Source organism: Cydia pomonella, chromosome 1, assembly GCF_033807575.1.
Source record: "Cydia pomonella isolate Wapato2018A chromosome 1, ilCydPomo1, whole genome shotgun sequence".
In the NCBI taxonomy this organism is placed as follows: Eukaryota; Metazoa; Arthropoda; class Insecta; order Lepidoptera; family Tortricidae; genus Cydia; species Cydia pomonella.
The window spans coordinates 24,507,429-24,521,936 of NC_084703.1; the positions used below are offsets into that span (position 1 = coordinate 24,507,429).

At 35.3% G+C, this 14,508-nt stretch overlaps 1 protein-coding gene and 1 long non-coding RNA gene across 3 annotated transcripts in view; both read left to right on the plus strand.

Moving 5' to 3' along the window:
• LOC133518554 (uncharacterized) overlaps window positions 1-14,508 on the plus strand; it is a 298,712-nt gene that overhangs the window by 193,726 nt on the left and 90,478 nt on the right. The window lies entirely within an intron of this gene.
• LOC133518489 (GATA-binding factor A-like) overlaps window positions 1-14,508 on the plus strand; it is an 83,585-nt gene that overhangs the window by 46,225 nt on the left and 22,852 nt on the right. For both annotated transcript variants that reach the window (XM_061852209.1, XM_061852217.1), the window contains exon 2: window positions 12,423-12,629. In XM_061852209.1, the coding sequence (XP_061708193.1) occupies window positions 12,470-12,629 (160 nt within the window). In that variant the 5' untranslated portion in view covers window positions 12,423-12,469. The remainder of the gene's footprint in view (window positions 1-12,422; window positions 12,630-14,508) is intronic.

Sequence of the window (14,508 nt, forward strand, 5' to 3'; positions counted from 1 at the left end):
GTCTCACGAAATCACATAAATAGGTTAAACGATTTTTAGTAATGGTATGATGACAGGAATGATTACTTGGTACTGAAATACATTAACCCATAATTTTATTATATCCCTACTATATTTCCTTAAGCATCTAAAAATGTTAATGTTCCCGCAAAAAATATAATAATCAAAAGAGCTGATCGTCGTATTTTTTGGTACCAAATAAGTATACCTACTAAGACAAATGGAAATATTTCTTGTACCTATATCTTATTTTCTAATTAATTATTTAATCGCCTACATTTTTATAATAGTATGACGTTAAAATTTCGCAGAGGATTCCCGTGAAAGATGTTAATGCCGCCACAAGTGAGGATTGTAAAGTAAATTCTATGCATAATTTTTGGTTTGCAGTCATAAATCGCAGAGAGCGGAGCGCGCATGCACCGGCCGCTAATGTATCGCATAAATCAAGAAGTGTACAGCCACGCTGTGCGGGCCGCGCCGCCTTGTAGCTCAACTATTAAGATCGAAAATACGCTATATCAGCTTTTGCCCGATTTAATAGCACAAAGTAGAATACGTAGGAGTGACGTCTAGGGGGTATTGATTCTTAGGTAGGACAGGACGATGTTCTTAATCCATTTGGGTTCTCGGTAATAAATGCTAGAATAAGTTATCATAGGAAGTGACTCCACGCACGCAACCCTTGCTGGACAATCTGAGTCATTATTAGAAGTAAAATAATGAAGTTACAGTAGTACGAGTAAAGAAAGTACCTACCTATCTTAAACAGGGAAATAAATTATCGAACAATCTTAAATATTATATATGTTCGATGTCAAAACGTCAACGCTCGATTTTAGAGCTTCACTTGTTATTCGCCTAGGTCATAGAGAAATAGTTTAACTTCCTGTAGGCCTAAGATGGTCGGCTCTTTATCATTTGTCAACATGCCTGTCACGTTCTAACAAGTATGTAAGCGTGAAAGTGATGGGCATAGTGACAAGCGATAAAAATGGAACCATGCTGCCACTGCTGATGTCCGGAAGTTAAACTCAAAATTTGCCTGCTTAAATTTAACTCTGTCGAGTTGACAAAGAGTCATAAGCAAACATAGAAGTTTTTGTGGCAAAATAAAGTGATTGACACAATCAAATATCGAATGTCTAAGATTAGCTTTATAAATATTTTTAAAATTTTATAAAGAGATAGCTACCTCGAAATACACATAGGTAGTTTTCTTATTTTTTGATACTATATTCTAGTTTACGTTTTTATTTTTAAATACTTAATATATGTAATAAAGAAATTATGGTCGGTTTTGTAATTGATTTTCATTATTGAAATTTCCCGGTAAATTACAGCAAGTAGAATTTACATCTTTTAATTATTAATCTATGACTGACTTATCGATGTTATTATTTGTCGATGATTTTCTCAAGAACTCGTTTTTGCCACAAAAACTTCTGTTTGGTCATAAGTCAATTGGGGTTGGGGACTATGTACTACGTCTAGGACGCCGGTCGCCAGGAGAATACGTTTTGGAGTAGTAGGTATTTTGGTAAGTATTTGTATTTCTGGAAAGATACTTTAATATTGTTTTAACATGACATTTAAGTAACCATGTATTTTTATACACTAAATAGATTTAGAAGTATCAAGTTACCCTATGTGAGTGTTACCAGTTTATGTGAACAAATTCAGCAACAACTTCAATAGTTTACCTCATTCACTGTCAGAGCGAGCTGCGCGCGACTAGCCGATAACTCGCATTTGAGCTTTTTAGGTGAATTGCGCCTACGAATAGAGAACCCGCCTAGCGGGTCGCTAGCAATGAATGTGTTAAATAATGTGGTAGGTACATGCGTACACTAAATAAGCCTGGCATAGAATAAATAAGTTTTTGGCAAAAAATCTCATCTTTGGTACAAGCTTTTATCGCTGACGTACTTTTCTAACCATAGGTTACTAATACTCATTCAGATATCAGACAATTCTGAAAACCCCATAGACAATTAGGTTGAGTTGTTTTATCACAGAGTTCCTATAACCACCTTTTGTCTCCATCATCATGGCCCGTCTTTATATGTAGCTATGTAAGAGCTACCTTTCAACTTACCTCATAGCCTTAGTTTCATACATATAAAATCAAATGTCCAATAAAAATAAAACTTTCTAAAATAAATTATTACGATAGTCCGACTATAATTATTCGTCGACCAAAGTTTCAGATTACCGATTCGCAGAGAATATTACGACATTGTTCACCCAGTTGATAATTTTCAAGATTAAAGATTGGGAGCATAAGATTGAAATCATTGTCTTTTTTGATGAAAGTCATTCAATTGTCATAAATGCATACGTTATAATCAAGTTACCTGATGATTTAGTACCTGTTATATTCGTCTCTTCCTAGTAATCATCAAACGATATAACTATATGTTAATTAAGTACGATACAAATCAGCAGACGGTTGGACTTAAACAAGTTTTGTATTAAATTTATGTTGTATTAATCAGAAGGAAGCAGCATATAAAGGATAACTTATGTAATTATTATTACTTTAGTCTTCGTGAAAATTCAATTACCTATACGTAACTACTCGTACACAGGATTAACCAATCTTTTAAATGATGAGATTGAAAATTTTACGTCATATTCATATTACAAATGCCAAATATGGAACATTTGATCCGAAAACTTCACGTAAACATATGAGAGGGTAATTAGGGAAGATCATTACCTCGCACCAATTGCAAAAAACTAAAACTGGAAAATGCGGACATGATATTTAGTACATATTTTGTGATCAATAGGCCATAAATTTACAAACAAAGACCACTGCAACATTTATATACACGATTTGTTATAAATTATCTACATTAATTTATAATTTATAAAAAACATAGGCAGGATGAAAACTATCGAAAAGTTGTCGTCGCTCTCCAACTGCAATATACGAGTACAATAAGTTTTTTGTACTACATATGAAGCCTGCTAAGTATTAGGTCTTTCTTTTTTTGCGAACGATCTAATCTACAGTATAATAATTTCGCACCAATAAGTTCGCAGCACTGGTTGGTCGTCATACAGACATTTTAAAGGGTTCTAGGTTCAGTGGCACTAAATATAAGATTAATAAATTGACGGATTCATATTAAATGCTTTAATTTAATAAATTATCGAAAGTAAAACTATGAAATCAATCTACTCGTCGGAAAACTCATGAACACATGACATGGAGTATTACACCAGGCATCTCCCTGAGTGGAGTAATTTTAGTAGTCATTTTATTTTGACATGTAAATTGACTTTATGAATAAATGAGTATGAGTATGGCTCAACACGGTAGACGACAAAGGCGAATTCATCAAAGCAGCAAGAGAAATATATAAACTGGACGAAACCGACAGCTAATCAGACGAAGAAGAACCAAATCCAATCGACGAGCAAACGAAATCTCAAGATTATATCTTATTCCCATCCCAGAGCGTGTCACTTACCAAAAAATTACGTCCACTGGTATGCCGGCTAGACCAGAGGCTAGTCTTGTCTTGTGAAAGTAAAACTATGAAATCAGTGGCAATTCCGGCATAAATAACTGCCGAAACTGTCAGTTGTAAACAGGAGCCCTGTTGCCATGAGCAAAAATTCTACGAAATTCATATCTGGCGGCACGGCATGGCAGTGCCCCTACCAAGTCGAACTTTAGATACCTATAAGTTCTACACGCGTCACTGTTTTCCATGCGATTTACGAAACATTGTCAACTACTAAGAAGGTGCAACAAATTCAATCGATCGATCAAAAGCCGCAATGTATTTAAAATCGCATGACATATCGGGGAGGTTTGTAGAGATATATAGATACAGATAAATTTATTCATGTGATATGTATGTATATCCCACTGAACAGAGATGACACACATCTTAAAAAGTGGAGGCCCTTTTATCGTTCGAATATTTTTTTCGTTATAAATTATATACCTACTGGTGGTTCTACATGAAATCCGTTAGTGATAGAAAAAGTAAAACTACGGCATACTGCGCTTAAATATTAAATCCTATTTCTTTTGTATGCTCCTTACGTACTTATTAAGTAAGTCTGTGTACGATCTTAATATTTAAGGTTCCTCACATGTAAAACTCTTTTCTTTTATATCATTTACCGCCACTACTTGGTATCACTGTCTTCTCAAAATGCTGTTCAATAAGTATCTAAACACCTACAAGAGCGACATATTTCGTAATCGGCGACATCTGATAACGACCCACAACAAGCTTTTTGCATAAACATAAGCAGACAATATATGAGCTCCATCTAGACGTCATCCAAGTAAGTATTTACTAGCGATATCCAATCATAATAAACATCATATTATCATGGAAGGGATCATTTAAAACATAAGAATTGCATTCAACTTTGAAACTTTGTACTTATTAAAGCACTAAAATCTTGCATCTAACTACTTTGGCTTACCGAGGCTGATAAGCATGATTAAGTACTTATTCGATCGAAGAAGTTTTTCAGTGGTCATTAAAAATAAGCTAATCATTGTTGGGGTACACTTTTTTTAGTCAACTCTGGATGAAACAATGTATATATCTAATTAAACCTGAATATATTGTCGTTTACGACATTTCTTGCACATATATGTAGTACGTACAGTCACGGAATTTAATTGGCAAGCCATTCAGGGTTTACTTTACATTGGTCATTTCGTACCGTTGATATTTATAACCAAATTCCCTAAAATGGAACCCTAAATGGATCAACAATTAAAGTCTGTGACCGTACACTAAATGACTAACAAAAAAAGAAAAACCAATATTTTTATTCATAAACTCCGTAAACAATACAAAAAAATATTTGGACATGTAAATTGACGGAGCGGAATTTAAATGTAAGCTTCCTGTACCCCTAGTGTAAATTTATTCGATGACGTAACGTGACGTACGGGTTTGCCTTAAGTCTCATTTTGTATGGGGTTTTGAGTTTCCAAAACGTTCCGCTTGGCGCGCTGTTTCTAAATCCCATACTAAATGAGGCTTAACGCAAACGCGTACGTTACGTCACGAAATCGAATAAATTTACACTAGGGGCTCTGTAACAATTTCACCTGACTCTCAATGACCTATAAATGGCTCGTTGATAAGTCAGTGGTATTTGTGAGTCAGCCGAGGTTGTTGACGAACCTAGTGTAGTAGGTACTTAATGAAAAAAAACCGTAGTTTCTGTACATGCGTGCTAGAGTCTGGCTACCGAAATATTACACAATTTTTTGGCAGGAAATTTAAAAAATCTTGGACTGGTCACACTTTGCGTAGTAGGAATTATAGTTTTGATACTAGAATATATTTTTGATGTTCTGTGATGATGTCTGGAATCAGTTAAATATAGGTACGTTGACGTGCACTCAAAGTCGGTTCACTTTATTTCTACCACTATGTAAAATACAAAGACCAGTCACTTAACTCCACAGATTTCTTCTAAATATTGGTTTTCAGTAACTCGTTACGTCCCAATGTTTGGATTTTATTGATATTTTCCAGAACTTCTAGTTTATCCGTTTCTCTACACACTTCTGTTCATAAGATTCAGGTATTAATAAAGTCACGTACTTAATTAAAGTTATAGGTAAATGTTAGAACTAGTACTTAAAGTATCAAAATAGTAATAGAGCACCAACCTACTAAATTGTTTACGACTTGTAAACAAAGCAGTTTTTCGTTAAACAACGCTTCACGTCAACTTCGCACATTGTCGTAATTATTTCCGAGTTTAAATAATAGTTAGCGGACCCCACTCGGTATAGTTATTATTAATATTATTTAAAATAAATCCCTGCCATAATGACATAAATTGACAACATCCTTTACGTTTTTTTTTTAATCATAGAAATTGGAAATACCACAAGGAAAAATCTGTTAACAATATTTGGCTAGCCAGACTCTACCTCGTCTCCCTCTGAATACGCCCGAATGTTTATTCGCAAAGGTGGAGCAAATAGTTAGGAGGCAGGTTTCTTTCAGGAGATACTTTTCGTTCTTATAATCTCAGATATAGGGAAATATGGTATCAATTCATTCAGTATAATGTCCTGAACACAAATATATGAGATGACAAGTGCGGGAATGGTGGGGGTAGTTACCAGTGGCGGCGCGTCACAAATATTCGTAGGGAACCCGGAGCTAATTTTACTTTCCTTTTCTTCATGATCCGATCGTGAAAGTACTCAACGGTCTGAAATTAGACAAGCCGGTGGGAATCGAGTTCTTTGAACGATCCGCCACTGGTAGTTACTATAACGTCATAAAGTCGGTAGTACCTACAAAATACAAATCCTCTTTATTGCACAACCGCAAAGTGACATTTACATAACTTATTTAATTTTTCCTTTTAAACATGTAGCATGTGGGGTACCAGTACCAAATGATAGGGCTGTGTAAGTAGATCACAAATATACTGTAACATTTTTACTACTTGGTCTAACAAACTATTAGAAAACGTTCAACATTTTCACAATCCAGAGTTGAGTTTGAACTGCTCTAAATTGAAGCAACTGAATGGATTATTCCAAATTTTATAACAAATGACTGTGAATATCGTCTTTATAAATAATAAACCAGATATATTAAACCGGCCAAGTGCGAGTCGGACCCGCGCACGAAGGGTTCCGTACCATTATTTATAAAAACGGCATATTATTTTTTCGTTTTTATAAATATTGGTACGGAACCCTGTTTGTTGTATGGGAGCCCCCTTAAATATTAATTTTATTCTGTTTTTAGTATTTGTTGTTATAGCGGCAATAGAAATACATCGTCTGTGAAATTTTCAACTATTTAGCTATCACGGTTCATGAGATACAGCCTGGTGACAGACATCAAATTCATTCATTTTATCAAGTTGATAAAATTATAATTTTCTGTTACATTAAACTGCAACCATTGTTAAAACGAACAAAAACCCGAATGTTTACATATATTTTATACAGGTATTCTCTCTTTCTAGCTACTCTTTCTAAGCCCATTGGCGGAGGAGGGCAGCGCAATTATGAATGCGTATTATTCCCTTATTCAATTATTTTAAGGTATACATTTGACGAGAGTCATCGACGCATTAGAACACTGTCTGAAAATGAAATGGCAATGGGCAGGCCATATAGCGATAATGAGTGCCCAAAAATGGAACGTGTGACACTTTGGAAAGGGCCACATGGAAAAAGAAAATCTGGCAGACCAACCACAAGATGGGTCGATGACGTCACCAACATCATACCGCACAAATGGCAAGATGTAGCGCAGGACCGCTCAGAATAGCGGCGGCTGGGGGAGGCCTTTACTCTCGAAGAGGTCCACCAATCACAGTGTTAGTTAGTAGTTAAATTAATTTGATAATAAAAAACAATAAATGACTATGTAAGCTAGAGCTATATATTTTTAATCAATGTAAATAGAGTGGAATTAAATGATTTTTTTTATACATTTGAATGCTCCGAGACAAACCTCTGATCATTCCGGAAGATTTTCAGTTTCTCATTCCGCGGCGGTAGTTACCAGCATGCGCCGGACTCCCCGAGTGCGCCAGGGTAACAGGGCCGTCGGAGGGAAGGTTACGCGCAACTCTGTGGACGACGGGGGAGAACACGTGCACAATAGTGCAGAAAAATACAGACCTATCTCTACGTCGCGCTAAATCGGTAATATATAAGAAAAAATTGTTACTGATCAATTATTACTTTATTACTACTTTAAGCTGGCGTATTACAATCTGAGTCAGCATGGGTTCTAACAAGGGTCGAAGTGTGGCGAGTAATCTTTTGTCCTTTAGTGAAGTCATACGGGATGTGGTTCACACAGGCTTCGCTACAGCGTTGATAAAATTTCTTACAATACGCTTATCAAGAAACTTTGGAACCCTAGCATCCATGGTGATCTTTTGAAATGGGTGAAATCTTACGAGTATAATATATCATAGAAAATAGAGGTCCCAAAGTGTTGTACTCGGAAGTTGTACATCGGCTTTCAAAATAACCACTTCAGGTGTTTCTTGAGGGTCCCATTTGGGTCCTTTATTATTTATTTTGTAGTCTCTAATTTTATTCTATAAGATTTGGCTTAAGGGACTCCCTAACGCCAATGACCTTCGATCTGCATCCCTGGGTTTTCTAATGATTTTTGTAGCTTATCATATTAACAGCAACGGCTTTAAGCAACATAGTATCCGATATTTACTTTAAAGTTCACTGTCTTCGAGATATTAGGCATCAAAGTTGAACATTTTTAGACCAAAAAACTGGTTTTCTGGTCATAACTTTTGTGTTAGAGACGTCAAAGACGAACCCAAATGTGTAGATTTATACACAGCACAGCAAACGAGTAACGAAGAAAGTGTATAGACAATTTTTAAAGAAATAATAAAAATATAAGTGTTAATTTCTTTCAAACCAGACCAGAATGGAGATAAAAGATTGAATAACCGATAGCCGTTTGTCTTATAATTCTATCTATAATGCAAATATAGGGGTAACGACTAAAAACTTCTCAAAAATCGATGAAAACCGCGGGGAGCCCCTTAAAGGACCATACAATTTTAATAAATAGTATTTTATACAAACGTGATTTAATACAGAGTTTTTCAGGTCAGTAACGTGTTAAGGGAACAAAGCTTGCTGAGTTGCTTAAGCAAGGTACGAGATTGAGAAGCTTGATTATATCACTATTGTATACAATACTTTTTCTACGAGTCATATAAAATAATACTATTTAATGAAAATTGCTAGTAAAAAGTATCCTAGTAGACAAAAATGTAGTACAAAAGATATAAACGCGCGACTATTAGTCCCGTCCCGCGCCCGTTGATTATTTTCTATGGGAGCGCGGCGGCATGTGATTGTTTTTTTTTTAAATAGTTTACAACAGCGTATCGAAATGCATATTATAGTTGAGTTGAGCCCACATATAAAAAGTACGCAATTATAGTTGGGCATACAAATCGTTAATTAAACATTATATAGAGGATATTCACAGTCATTTGGTATAAAATAATCCATCCAGTCATTTTCAATTTAGAACCGTTCGAAGACAACTCTGGATTGTGAAAATTTTGAACGTTTTCCTATAATTTGTTAGACTAAATAGTGAAAATGTTACATAGTTGTAATCTGCTAACAAATTCCTTTAATTTGGTACCCCACATGGTATGTTTAAAAGAAAAAAAGTTTGTACTACCGACTTTATGACGTCACAATAACTACCCCCACCACTTTCGCGCTTGTCATGTCATATATTTGTGTTCAGGACATCATGCTGAATGCGCTGATACTAAATATACCCATATCCGAGATGACATGAGCGAAAATCGATTTCTAGAAGACGTTTCCGAGAAAATGCCAGTCCACTATAAGCTATTTGCGTACAAAATTGTATGCCGAATTTAGCGGGAAAGTAAATAAATAACACATGCAAAAGATCACTCACACCCGCAAGAAAGATCTGCGTCATAACATGAAGAGCCACACGCACATGGAAATAAACATTAGCACATAGAAATGTCTTTACACGATTTTTTAATAATTATGCAAGGTTTTTGAGAGAAAGGTTACTGAAAGGCTACTCCAGTTACTGTAAGCTACCTCGTGATGAGTCGGAGGTAAGATACTCGTTACCAGTATTTTCCATTTGGGAATATTACCAATAAGTTGCCAATCTTACCGATAATACTACCAAAAGCTAGTAACATACGAATTCGACGGTATTTATGAGACTTGATTATTTTTTTATTATTTTTATATTAATTGGTAGTAGTACGAGTATGTCACCATTTTACAACCAAAATAATAACACATCGGGGAGTAAATTACCATTCTTACTAGTAATATTCCCAATAATACCGAGTAACTTACCAATCTTATTGAAAATAATAAAATATTTTTGCAGTTTTTGAGATATTTGGATATTTTGTCCCAGCCCATACAAATTGTATTATATCCATAGAAAAAAAAAACAACATGACACTCTCATGCTAAATCTTTTCAAATTGTTAGGTAAAGTTAGATTAGTCCTATACACAATACATTTTTTTGTGAAAAAATTCATACTTGACACATTCATGCCAAAGCAGAACAAATGGGCTTCCCTGAGGAGAAGTAGGGGAGCTAAAGATGCTTAATGTGGAGTTACATTTTAGCATTTTAGGGGAGTTACTCAAATGCGACTAATTGACATAACAGATACCTTACATCCCGTTGAGTACCTCCACCATGTGTGAGTCCTTAAAACAGAATCGCTCGTCCAGGAGAGCCCATCAGAATAGTAAAAAACCGATCGTCACAAATACTCGAACGCGTCACAAATAATCTGACTAACTGTAAGCTAGTGGCTGGGTCACAAATTTAATGTATTGTGTATCTCGGTGAGGACTGCTGTGGAGGTAAATGTCTAATATATAAGTTAGTTTCAATACAGAATTGTTCCATGTTACTCTGTTTGTTCTTCTAATAAACAAAATAAAAATAAATAACAACTCGACCAAGGTCGGTTTTTTTAAATGAAATAAATCAATATTAACTACATTAATATAACTCCAAATTTAGCATCTCTGGCTCCCTTACTACTAGTCAGGGAAGCCCTCTTTTTTGGCATGAAGGTGTCGAGTGTGATTTTTTTTTAAAGACAATTGTATTATGTATGGTGTTAACCTAACCTAATCTAAAAATTTCAGACGACTTAGCATTAAAAGTGTCAAGTTATGATTTTTATTCTTATACAACTTGTATGAAGCTGTGACAAAATATCTAAATATCTTAAAAAACCGCAATGGTACCCATAAAATACTCGCAGATGGTCAGAATGTAGCAAGGGAATATTTCCAGTAAGATTGGTAAGTTACTTGGTAGAATTCGGAATATTACTAGTAAGATTGGTAATTTACTCCCCGAGGTTTCCTATGTTTGTTTTTTAGTTGTAAAATGGTGGCATCTTATGACTCTAATATATTAAACTCAAAACAGTAGCTTTTCAATTTTTATTTCTAATATTACTGGTAGCATTACTGGGAAAATACTCGCCTTGGAAATATTATCTATCACTAGTTGCACCGAACTGTTTGTCGCGGCGATCAGTCCGTCAAGTGTGGTTGGTACAATGGCCCTAAAAGGTACAAAACTCTGAAATCAAAGTCAGCTTAACATTCTCTAGACCAAATTATTCATTTATTTTTCATTTTAATTAAAAAAAAATTAATGACTACAATTTAGGCATTCTATTTAAACACAAAACTTTAATTTGGAAGCTTAGACTTTTAGGTATTTAAAAAAAAATATTTTTACATTATGAGCAGACTTGCTTCTTTTATATTCGGTTAGCTGCATTATGTTATGAAACTCAACTGTGCGATTGCTTTGGTAAGTCTGATATACCTACTTAATGAAAAACACTTGAGCATAAAGCGCCCAAGCTTTGGATTTTATTTTTATTTTTTTATATAGTATTCATTGGATATTGTATCATTCTCTATTTACCTGCGAGTACCTAATTATGTTTATAAACATAAATACTACATAATCAGTACATATGTAAAGATAGGTTTCCAATACTTGTTGATATTAGGTAATGGAGTCACTGTGGCAAGTTGTTAACCAAGTAACGTTTTGCTGTTGAGAAGGAAAATACAGTGTGATATAGTCTTTATTGCAAAGCCACACGAGTAGTTCACCCGAAACGTGTCTACATGGAATGCGCGGATAACTAAGTCAGGAGTGCGTGCTGTATCGTCAGTTGCCCACACGCCGGCCTATCGGCGCGTATTGCATGCCGTAGGTACCTATGATACGTGCACTTGCTAACTATAATCACTTGCTCTGATTTACTAAGCGCTACCGCTGTCCACTTTACTGTTGTAAGTGCATTACGTTATCTGTTTAACCCAAAAGTTGACCAAGCGATAAGGTCTGCACAGAACAATGAGTCCACGTGACAGAATGCTTTGTCCTATCAATATCGATACCCTAATTGATGGTAGAATTATCTAACTTCCTGGTCTATATTTAAAATAGTCATAGGTAATCTATCTGGAATAATGAACAAAGGCTTCAAACGTATAATTACGCCGTACCTAACCTGTATTAAATATGATAATAAATAAATAATAAATATTATAGGACATAATTACACAAATTGATTGAAAGTCCCACGGTAAGCTCAATAAGGCTTGTGTTGCGAGTACTAAGACAACGATATATATAATATATACATATTTATAAATACATAGAAAACATCTATGACTCAGGAACCAATATCCATGCTCATCACACGAATAAATGCCCTTACCAGGATTTGAACCCGGGACCATCGGTTTCATAGGCAGGGTCGCTACCCACTAGGCCAGACCGGTCGTCGATAAGAACACAAAATATGTAATTCTAAAAATATTTGTTACAGGTTACAGAAAAGAATGGTAATTGCTTGATCCTATTGGAGGCAGCAGAATGTTCGGAAGCAACGCAGGAGGATATACGGGCAGCGGCGACTGCGCCGAGGGCTACGGTCTGGGCTACGTGGCGGGTGGAGGCCGCCTGCAGCAGTACGCCCATTTCCCGCATCAGAACGTCTGGCATCACCATCACACTCCGCACCACGACACTTACGGTACGTACCACTGCCACTTCACTTCCTTTAGTATTCCCAGCGGTCGGAAAACGTCCACAAGCCAGCGATTGCCTAAAACAAGCCAATTGTTACGGATTTTGATGAAGTCATAGTTATAATGTTCCGCTTGAGTCGAGCGCCCGACTGTGCTTCGCGGTAGAAAGAAAAAAGAAACTAGGAATAGTTGGGATGGGATGGGAATAGTCGGAGTTAAGCCCAGACATTTCACAATGCTATTGCGAATTTATATAAAAATGTCCCACGCGATGCGACGTCATGTTTTTTATTTGTTTGTAATAATTTATTGAGCATAAACAGGTACTATCTATTAACCATAGCTACATGAGGAAGATATCTCGACAAACTTCCTGTACCTACAGTACGCACCTCATGACAAACGGGTAAATTACGATAGAAAACCAAGAACAGTCATCGAAAAACCTGGAAGATTCACAATAATATTTGTGATCCTCTCAAAGGATCTCATTGATTTTCGGCCAACTACTACGGTACTATCGCTTAGAAAAGTTCATACTATTCTATTAATCAATACGCATTTTAATAGGCAAAATTGACATAATATTTGGAGTAATTGAAAAGGGAATTAGAGATACATAATAAATAGACATTTCATTGAATGCGCAACGATAGGTTAAGATACATTTTCGTACAGATACAGCAACAAAAGCGTTGCCGTTAATTAAGACGAAAGTGGAGGACCCGCGCGAAATCGCCTTTTCATACAAACGTAGTCCTCTATACACTTTGACATAATTGGTTGTATATCAACGACAACGTAGGGTACATTTGATTTTTTCGAATTTTTAATTATTATTCTTATAATAGGAGCATTCAAATTTATATGAAATCTGTTTGTCGCTCCTATACTACGTTAACTATATGGTGGGCAGCTATTAGTCATAGCTGACATACGTGCGTTTCGATTCTATTCAAAATATCAGTAATCAGTAGTGTCATTCATTATTTATTTATAAATACCTACTTTATATTACAAATCGCCTATTAAAATCCCTAAAATTAGTAGTTCAGAACTATATTCATTTAACTTTATATTTATGTTCAAGGTTTGGAGATTTAAACGCATCCAGAATACAACAATATCATGGTACTTTAATTAAACGAAACGCAACTACTTTTGTCAATCTATCAAATATTTGCATGCACCGCCAACCTTAAATAAACCTTATTTCGCTGAAAGAAGTGTTAAAATGGTCAGTTATCAATCTGTCCACTCTTCTTAGAAGTAGCAATGAACTTCCGAATAAGATCAAAACATACAGTTTTATTGTATGAGGATACGATTTCAGTTTCATTTACTTGTCAGAATTAGTCTATTTTCTTTTCAAAAGCCGTAATACTTTTACATAATAATTGCCCCGACGGAAGCCCAGCCAGGGTACTCACATATGTTATGTTTGGTTACTTGCTGTTTTCCTCTTTTATTTAGCCACGAATAAACGCTCTCTCTCCATAAACATTTATGTATTATTAACGTTATTTTTGTCATATCCAAGTTTTTTTTTCAAGATTTCTCAAAATTCCTGTTTTATTTCGTGATTCTGTTTTTATCGTCATAATCTAGCATTTATAACGATTAATTTGCTATATATTACATGTATATATTCGTTCAACTTGACGAGGGGGCCAAAACGCTTAATAAAATCGACGATTCCCTTTAGTATAGGTACCTAAAGACCGACCTTAACGCGTTCATGTGCGAAACCGTACAATGGCATGTTTAGGCGTCAGTAATATCGAAAGTAGTAGTCAGTAAATACTAAATAAATTATCACATATATATTGTATGAACGTATACCTTATGCTCCTAAATATATAGCTATATATGATGGCACTGGCT